The 10,079-nt window shown below is 49.6% G+C and overlaps 1 protein-coding gene across 1 annotated transcript in view; it reads right to left on the reverse strand.

Moving 5' to 3' along the window:
- The window catches only part of LOC119285968, a 37,660-nt gene extending 28,037 nt beyond the window's left edge, over positions 1 to 9,623 (reverse strand). The window contains exons 1-4 of the mRNA XM_037565312.1: positions 9,438 to 9,623; positions 8,010 to 8,495; positions 7,781 to 7,924; positions 7,427 to 7,699 (exon numbers count right to left, since the gene is read on the reverse strand). Coding sequence (XP_037421209.1) covers positions 7,427 to 7,699; positions 7,781 to 7,924; positions 8,010 to 8,361 — 769 coding nt within the window. The 5' untranslated portion in view covers positions 8,362 to 8,495; positions 9,438 to 9,623. The remainder of the gene's footprint in view (positions 1 to 7,426; positions 7,700 to 7,780; positions 7,925 to 8,009; positions 8,496 to 9,437) is intronic.
- Positions 9,624 to 10,079: the final 456 nt, after the last annotated feature.

The raw sequence follows: 10,079 nt of genomic DNA on the forward strand, positions 1-10,079 counted from the left end.
CCCCGGGCCAGTGCTCCTCTGAGTGTTGGTCCGAAATGGGCAGCCTGCGAGGCCACCTCGGGGCATCTCGAGGGTTGGTTTTACTCGTAGCTTGACCTATCTGAGTGTGCCCTGAGAACGAGATATGTGCAGCTCCTATCGGGATTTGTCGGCACATTCGTGCGGTGTTGCTGGACTTGTTTTACCATTGTCGAGGATGTCTTGTAACCAGGATGCCGAGCCTGATCGGATTGTCTTGGGAGAAGGAATATCCTTCGTTGACCATGAGAGCTTGTGATGGGCTAAGTTGGGACACCCCTGCAGGGTTTTGAACTTTCGAAAGCCCTGCCCGCGGCTATGGGCAGATGGGAATTTGTTAATGTCCGGTTGTAGAAAACCTGAAGTTTATCTTAATTAAAATACATTAACCGCGTGTGTAGCCGTGATGGTCTCTTTCCGACGGAGTTCGGGAAGTGAACACGGTGTTGGAGTTATGCCTGACGTAGGTTGTTCTAGGATCACTTCTTGATCATACTTTCTCGACCGCGCTTTGCCTTCTCTTCTCGCTCTCATTTGCGTATATTAGCCACACTACAGGAAACAAGTAATTTGCTGTCTGTGGATTACAGACGGCAAAGACCTAATTGCAGACGGCAAATATTTTGCCGTCAGGAAGCAGAAGGCAAACTCAGACGGCAAAGATAAGTCGGTAAAGAATTCTTTGTCGTCAGCTTTTCATCAGGCAGACGGCAAAGACTTTGCCGTCAACTTTTTGTATTTGCCGTCAGTGCAACCAACCAGACAGCAAAGAAAAGCAGACTAACAGAGCGGTCGCCCTAATGGACGTCGTCAATTGTTTGCCGTCAGCGCAAACTAAAACAGACGGCAAAGAATTCATGCTTCGCCGTCATCCAGCCCAACCACCAGACGGTAAAGTGCTTTTTTTATATTAAAAAAATAGACGCGACACATTGTATGCGGTAAGACGGATGTTTATTAGCAATGATTCCCGGACATGTCCAGCTGCCGGCGTCTCTTGGGAGTTGGATTCGCCTGGACGGTTGTACTGTTGTTTGCTTGCGCGGCTGCGGGAGTCGTATTGCTGTTTGCCCACGCCGCTGCCAGAGGCTCTGGTCGCTCGCTTGTGCTGGAGAGAGAGGAGGAGGCGCATGAGGGGGAAGGTAAACAGGGCCGGCCACTCTGCTCTACCTGCCGCCACCCTCGCCGGAGGCCCTGCTCGCTCGCCGACGTTGCTGTCATAGGGAGGAGGTGCGAAAGGAGAGAAGGAGGCTGCCAGTGGGAGGAGGTGTGGAGGGAGAGAAGGACGCCCTGCCCACGGCCACTGCCAGATGCCCTGCCCAACGTCGTCCTGCCCGCCTTGCCCTGCCTGCCGCCACCATGCACGACACCGCCCTACCCTGCCCTGCCCGCCGGTCGCCCGCCTTGCCATGTCCGCCGTTCTCTCTCCCTTCCATGGTGACGGCGATGGGGCCGGCTCGACGGAGGATGGTGGACGGGGCCGACTCGACAGAGGATGGGGGACGGGGTCGGCTCGAGGGAGAAGGAGAGAGGCAGGGCCGGCGGCAGCGAGCATGGCGTGGTGTCCGGCGGCGAGAGGGGCGGGGCGGCTTGGGAGTCACGAGAGAAAGAGAGAGATGGGTACGAGAGTTTCTGCCACGAGATGAGAGAGAGCTGCGTACGAGAGAGATAAGGGAGAGAGAAGTAGGTGGGGTCGGTTGGGAGAGAGCACGTGGTCAGGGGCGTGGGAGATAGAACGTGGTGGGGGCCTGGCTGCGTGGGAGAGAGATCAAGGAGAGATGTGCGGTGCCGATAGTGCCACCTCATCGATCGAGGAGATCGATCCGCGAGGTGTGTTTCTGCTTTGCCGTCTGCGGTTTTAATTACAGACGGCAAAGACATTCTTTGCCGTCTACGTTTTCTATTACACACAGCAAAGTACTTTGCCGTCTGCTAATTTTTCTACAGACGGTAAAGCAAGTCTTTGCCGTCTATAATAAAAACATAGACGACAAAGTATGTCTTTGCCGTCTGTAATAAAAACGTAGACGACAAAGTATGTCTTTGCCGTCTATAATAAAAACCGCAGACGGCAAATTAGTCTTTTCTGTCAACCATTCTTTGCCGTCTGTTGATGACGGCAAACCCTTTCTTTGCCGTCTGCCCCGACGAAATGCTGACGGCAAAGAAATTATTGACGGCAAATCTTCTGTTTCCCGTAGTGCCACCATATATGCTAGTCGCTTACTGCAGCTCCACCTCATACCTTTTACCCTTCCTATAAGCTTAAATAGTCTTGATCGCGAGGGTGTGAGATTGTTGAGTCCCCGTGACTCACAGATACTTCCAAAACCAGTTTGCAGGTGCCGATGTTATCGAGCAGGTGACGCAACCAAGCTCAAGGAGGAGCTCGTTGAAGATCTTGTCCTTTATGTCGTTTCGTTCTAGTTGATCAGTAGTGGAGCCTAGTTGGGGTCGATCGGGGATCTGTGTAGCATTTGGGGTAGTCTTCTTTTATTTTGGTTCCGTAGTCGGACCCTGATTGTATCTGGATGATGTAATGCTTTATTCATGTATTGTGTGAAGTGGCGAGTGTAAGCCAACTATGTATCTTTTCCCTTATGTATTACATGGGTTGTGTGAAGATTACCTCACTTGCGACATTGCTTTCAGTGTGGTTATGCCTCTAAGTCGTGCTTCGACACGTGGAAGATATAGCCGCATCGAGGGCGTTACAAATGCTCTATTAATATTAGCAACAATTGAAGTTACCGCTCTTGAGCCAAGCACAATGATGTGAGGTACCATTGGATTCCATATGTAGCGATAATGTTGCGAATTTCAAGGTTTCATAATTTTACAAGATTCATACCGACAAGAATTGTTCAGATATAATGCCAACATATTTCCAAATGAGAATTTACAAGAATGTTGGAATGTAATAGGCATGCCTATGCCCCATCGTGAGATTTGTTGGGATATCCTCCTCATGCGGATTGTGAGGATATGACCATTTAAAGTGTTTTTTATGCAGCACAAACTTGTCCAAAGAACCACTACCCCTTATGGTTATAGGATCACTTTAGAGTTTGCACACGGGGAAGGGGGATGTCCATCCTCCCATCCAATAGTCACTTGGAGGTGTGGAAAACTTTAGGTTGGCACCTACGACACAAAGAGAAGAATAAACCAAGAGAGAAAGGGATGAGAGGGAGACTGAAGGAAGATATTGCCATCATGTAAAGGGAGTTTCTTAACAAAGTTATTAATATGAGATCCACCATATAATCTCCTTCAAGTGGTGGTTCCACCCTCATTAGTTAGATTTTACCAATCCCGAGTTCTAGCTATCTGAAATCAAGTTGTTGTCATGCTAGATAGAGAAAACTTGATGTATTAGAGTCTCTAGTGCTATCTATAGTAGATTTATTGTATCCCACATGTTATTACAGTGGAAGAAGGTTTGGGTGGCTTCGTCCCATGGGTTTTACCCTAACTTTTGTTTTTTTGCATGTACAATTATGGTGTTGATGTTATTGTAGTAGTATAGATTCTCTCTTCTGATTAGACTCTATCTCAGGTGCATCCGGGTGTTGTGACAGATATTTTACTTATCTATGTTACTATGTAGTGCAACATTAGGCTCTAGGGAGCCCGGGATGCCGCGTAGGGCATGGACGAAAGATTCTTCATGGACTATAGCATACATTACAATTGTAACATGTTATAGGTCACTATCGCTAAAGGCTGGTCAGGGCCAAGGTTTTGGATCCCAAGCGGACCTTTTTTCTCGAGTCACCCGAAAAATAATCAGACGAAATTTAAAATTGAAATTTGAATTCAAATATTTTTGACGTATATATATATATATATATATATATATATATATATATATACGTATTTGAGTCTAGAATTTCACTAGCCATGCCCTGGCGTAGTGGCTAGTACTTTTGCTTCGTAAAAAAGAATAAAAATGCTAGATGGCAGAGTCAAACCCGCGACTAGCTGGTAAGGAAACAATGCCTTTGCCACTAAGCCACTACCTATCTTGCTGTCATAGAAGAGACGGCGCCTATTTAATCCGACATTAAGTGTTTGAATTCAAAAATTTCAAAATATTCGGGATATTTTGCTCTGTACGAGTGTTTCTCGAGGGGAAACGGTAAACGCGGTAACCGCGCGAGATCACGAAATTTCGCTCGGTACCCAAAACGCCTGTCAGGGCATGTGACTCAGGGTGGACACGGTCCGGGCCGGTCCGGTCCCGGTCCGAGCCGTCATTTGGACCGGCCGCCAGCGGTCCGGTGCGGACCGGACCGAGCTGTCCAACGAGCTGCTTTTCTGGAACCGGACCGTTTGGGGGTCAGCTCGGTCAAGCTCAAGAGGACCGAATGGACCGACCAGTGATGTTGCGTGGCAGGCTGTTTTTTGCTGCGTTTAGGTCCTATTTAGCTGCAGATAGCTGCCGGCCGCACAAGAGAAAGAGAGGGAGAGGATTTACTGAATCTAGCTAACCATCTAGCTTGATGTTTAGGTCCTGCGAGTGAAACTAGCTAACCATCTAACTGAATCTACTGACAGACTAGCTAACTGAACTACTGACCGTACTGACGAAACTGAATTTTGACGAAACTGACGAAGCTGACAGCGAGCCGCCGTCGTATGTGTGTCAGCATTAATCTTGATCATGTAGATGGCGGCTAGGCGCTGCGGCTGTTGGTAGCGGCCGTTGGAGTCAGTTGGAGGCAGCCGCGTCGTGCGCGCGGCTGGAGCTGCATGGAGTTCGATCGTGGGTTAGTTAGTGCCCGGGTGTGATGCGTGCATGCTATGGTTAGTGGCTGTGTGATAGCCGGGTAATGCGTGCATGCGTGTAGCGTGTGTGTGCACAAGTCTGGGTATAAAAGCCCTCCGTGTATTGATGTAAATCTGAGCGCAGGTGTGTGCGTCAAGGTGTTGTAGCGGTGTAGCCTGGGGTGAACGAGTTCGTGCTCGTGGAATACAATGCCGTTCGTGCGGCGGGCGGAGTACGTGCTCCGGGAAACACCTGTGTCCAGCATCCTTCTTCCTCCTTCATCTTCTTCTTCGTTGTCCCATAGAGAGAACGAGCAGGAGGTGCAGCGAGAGAGAGGAAGACAGAGGCGGCACCAACAATTGATATCATGAGCTTCGTGTCTTGCGTGCTTGCCGTGCTGAAGGCATGGCAGCGATGGCGGTGCTCGCCGGCGGCTGCGCGATGGAGCTCCGGGCCGTGTGTCGGCCTATGGAGGTGGGCGGCGATGTGGCTGCCATGGCGCGTGGTGGAGGCGGCGGGCGGTGACGTCGTACGTGCTGCGACCGCGGAGGCCGCCCAGGCGCTGTGTGGTGGCGCGGTGGCACAGCACGGCGTGGCGGCGTGGAGGCACTGCATGGCGGCATGGAGTCCACAGCGGTGCAGGGCAATAAGGCGTGGCGGCGAGCCAGGCGCGACCGGACCTGGTTGCGCAGATCGCGTACGTGCACGGCGGGAGCGCGGGCCGGGAGCGCTAGGAGGTGGGGAGTGCGCACGAAGGGCACGGCGATCGCGGAGACGAGGAGGTCGCGAAGGACCTGCGTGGTGGCGCAGAGGTCGCAGCGGCTCGGCGCGACAACCGTGGAGGCTCGTGGCACGGAGCCACGGCGCTCGTGTCAGATGCGTCAGGCGCGTGTATGGGCGCGCGCCGGGCATGTTAGGCGCGGCGGGACCGTGGTGTAGGGTGGCCGTTGACGAGCGGGGGTGTGCGCGTTGAGCTGGTTCATCGCGGGCTCGCCGCGCCCAGACGTGTGCGTGCATGTCGAAGGGGGCGCAGGCGGAGCGGGCGGGACTGGCGCTCGACGTGGGCTGGGATGTGGGTGCGTGCCCGGCGCGTCCCTGGGTATAAAACCCCCATGTATGTTGTAATGGCAGTGCCTGGAGTCGAGTTCGAGCTCGAGGTAATCAAGGCCGTTGGTGCGCTAGGAAGAGAAGGTGCGGCGTGTGTCGCCGAAGATGAAGAAGGGCGTTCTCCGTGGCGGTCGATGATGATCCATGTCAAGATTATGGAGGAAATTGTCAGCATTAATCTTGATCATGTAGATGGCAGCTGGGCGCTGCGGCTGTTGGTAGCGGCCGTTGGAGTCAGTTGGAGGCAGCCACGTCGTGCGCGCGGCCGGAGCTGCATGGAGTTTGATCGTGGGTTAGTTAGTGCCCGGGTGTGATGCGTGCATGCAATGGTTAGTGGCTGTGTGGTAGCCAGGTAATGTGTGCGTGCGTGTAGTGTGTGTGTGCACAAGTCTGGGTATAAAAGCCATCCGTGTATTGATGTAAACCTGAGCGCGGGTGTGTGCGTCAAAGTGTTGTAGCGATGTAGCCTGGGGTGAACGAGTTCGTACTTGTGGAATACAACGCCGTTCGTGCAGCGGGCGGAGTACGTGCTCCGGGAAACACCTGTGTCCAGCATCCTTCTTCCTTCTTTATCTTCTTTTTCGTTGTGTCAGAGAGAGAACGAGCGGGAGGTGCAGCGAGAGAGAGGAAGACAGAGGCGGCGCCAACAATGTGAACACGCTCATTGCCCTCTAGGTCCTGCAAGACCACAACGGTAGCAATTGAAGGCGGCAGCGTTGGCTCGCCGACAGAGAAATCATGGGCTTGTGTGCCGAGTTCGTCGGTGCATGAAGTGAAACAGTGGCCTCAGAGCTGTAGTACATCATGGCGAACCTGGTGAAGCGCCCACGCATGCAAGAGGCCGTCCATTTCATCCTGGTGGCGCCGGTGAGGCGTTCGCCTACCTGGGCTAGCTGGTGGCCAGTGTGCGAGCTGCGCTCAAACGACAGCCATGGCCATGGTCGAGAACTCCAGATTGGCGGCGGTGCAAGCACGGCAGCGATGGCGAGTGGCAGCAAGAGGCTATGGTGCATGGGGAGGAGAGGAAGGAAGAATAGGGGAAGCTCGGGGACATGATGGACCCGGGGACTGCCGGTGGCCGCGACGACGAGGAGCGGCGCCGGCGGTAACTACGTTTTCTCGGTCCGCTCGGTCGGCTCGGTTAAAGCCCGGATCGGACCGAAACTTTGTCGGGCCTGATTCTTGAGCTTGGACCGACTGATTTTTTGAGTGGGCTAGGCCCGAGCTGGCCAGGACTGAGCGGGCCACGAGCCGGTCCGAAAGACCGCTCCTGTCGTCCACACTGACATGTGACGATCCTAGCTCTTGTTGTTGCATATGTTTCCATTTGTGTAAAGAAATGATCTTAGAATTAGTTCATATACTCGGAGTACCTTGTTTCTGTTGTGGTTTTAGACCATAAACCCAACATTTTTAAAGATTTTAGATCTTCTACTTTATATTCATATATAGGAGGTTTCTGTATATAAATCAATGACATGAGCTTGTTGTTCAAAACAAACTATTGAGAGGGCCTGAAGTGTGGCTTACCGATGTCACCACCACATTGGGAGTCCTCGTCGCATGATGTCCTTTTGTAGGAGAGCCGTATAACTGTAGACTTCCTCTTCGTCGGGCTGACGCAGGTGATTTGTTGCACCTTTTCATTGAAACTGATGGAATGTAGCAGCTTGCGTATGCGAGATGGGGTGCTAGGATCCTTGTTGTTCTTGTCCTCTACATCATTTTTGTCCTTGGAACTTGCCACACACTTGCTGGCACATATCGCCATGCTTTGGCTCCTATGTGCAGGATCATCACCACCTTTAAATGTGAGATCACATGTCAGAATGCAGTCTTTGTGCTAGTGTTTTCAACCTTCCTTTTAGGCACTTGCATACGTACCGTCGTCTCTTTTCAGATATTGTTCAATTGACAATGTCATGGGGACACCCCGCCATAATTCACCGATGCGAGAGAGAGCATCAGCAAAATGTGATGCCTTGTCTCGCTTCTTCTGCTCCTCATCTTCTTCATCGTCGGAAAAATCTGCAGTATGGGATAGATATGGACCAGGGAAAACAATCAATGAACACTAGAAAAAAGACATGTAGAATTTCAAGGGCGGAAATACCTCCATCTATGCTCTTGAATTCTTCCTCATCAGAATCGTCCTCAAGGATGCTAACAGAGTCGAACCAGGCATCTTCTTTGCAGCAACCATTTGAATCTCGCTCGCTGTGGTTCCACTCCATCTGGGTGAGGTGGAACGTCTTGGAATGATCCGACTTGCATGCTGACTCGACGTGGACTATCTCGCTCACTGAGCAGTCGGTGGTGCGCCCTCTTGCATCCACAATTCGTGGCTTGGGCCCGTCCGGCATCACTGGCCGGGGATTGCCGCGCCCTTTTCTAGCCCTCCTTGTTGTGTAGTACCTCTCCGTCCGACGATGCTCAAGAGCTGACTTAGAAGCACATGAACCCATTGTGCTATTTTCTTTACTTCTAGTCCTCTAAGCTTCAATCTACGATACTACCTTCGTTCGTGGTAACTAATTGGTCGGCCTTCAATCAATTAGTATACGTACGCAGTACAAACATGAAATGTAGTAGACCTGATCTGTAAGCACAAGAACACATACATAAGGGTGGCTGGAGCCTAAGGCTAGCCTGGAATACAATTCGTGATGAAGAATGACATGTTTGGGGAGCATGTGCATGTGTGGCATCCTACTACATTAAAGGCTCGTACAGTACATTATTTTTTCATTGTTGGAATGAGATCGATAAACTTCTTTCTTTCTTTTTGGTAGTTTGTGAGGCCACTTTCACTTCAATAAAAGCTTCTTGTTCGGTGAGAAACAAATAATTTTTGCAGGACAATAAACTAGGAAATCTTTGATTGAAGAACAATAATGATGAGCACATATGTCTCGTATTGTTGGAAGGGGAATGCTATTAAATAAGCATATATAACACAAAGGCATGGATCTAGTGTTCTATCGCAGGGTTGGAGGCACAATTGTGTTTGTCGAGGAATTTGCAAGGTCAAAGACAAGGAAATCTCTGAGAACCATCTACTTGACATCCAATAATGAGGTAGGAAAAATTGGCAGGTGAACATGTGAATTATAATTTGGAAAACCAATAAAGGAATGATGGAATTTTTCTGTGCATAAACAAGCGACTCCTACACTGGGAGATATCTATTATAGAGAACATTCATTTGTTGTGTTGGTAAAGATGTTTTTTTTTTGAAGGGTGTAATAAAAAATAGTTTTCTAACTGAATTATAACAAAAAAGTAGTCTAGAAACATTGAAAGAAGTCATGTGGAAGATTTGATATGAAATTTCTAGAGTAGTTGCAACCCCGGTTATTATTTAATCTTTATATGCACATGCACACCCTATACGAATATATGCATCAATAAGCATGTGCATTCATAAATATTTTTTTGTGCTTTCCGTATCTCAATATACATGAGTACAAATTTACTAGGAAAACTGTGCATCCAAATCTGAAGAGTATAGAGGAGTGAGAAAGAGAAAGGGATGAAGTACCTCTCAAATTAATTTTGGAAGAGTTGGAACAAGGGGTAGTAACGAAAATGTACATGCATGTATGTAAGTATACTGCCGCTCCAGGATCACATGAAGGTCAAAAAAATGTGGGCGATGCCGTGGGGGTTCCCGGTGCCACTCCCTTGTGTGAGCACGATGGACGTCAAACCGCCGGCAGGCCTGACGAAGGAGGCAGGGAGGGAATCCAATTGGATGAAGAAGCTTAGTAGCAACAACAATACCATCTATTAATTAGCATTATCTATATATAGCATGTTTCCATGTTTGGTTCTTGTGTCCATTCAAGCAAGCACACATGCATGCGGGAGGGCATCAGGAAAAAATAGGTACGTCAGTAAACGAGGCATGATGAGCCCTACATTTTTAGATGTGAGGCAAGAAGCGCGTGATTTTATAGAATAAGCCTCTGACTAATAGCCAGCAAGGTTAGCACCTTACAATGATGCAAAAGGAAGGAACTGAGCCGGGGATTTCAGTTATATGGTGAAAAAACATGAGCATATAGTTAGAAGAATAATTAAGTTCATTGGTGATAAGCATAAACATAGATATACAATTGGTTTAAATCATGCATCTATTGTCTTATCCTTCAAATCCCTCCCACCTTTCTACAATGTGTGT

The sequence above is a fragment of the Triticum dicoccoides genome, chromosome 4A (assembly GCF_002162155.2).
Source record: "Triticum dicoccoides isolate Atlit2015 ecotype Zavitan chromosome 4A, WEW_v2.0, whole genome shotgun sequence".
Classification (NCBI taxonomy): domain Eukaryota; kingdom Viridiplantae; phylum Streptophyta; class Magnoliopsida; order Poales; family Poaceae; genus Triticum; species Triticum dicoccoides.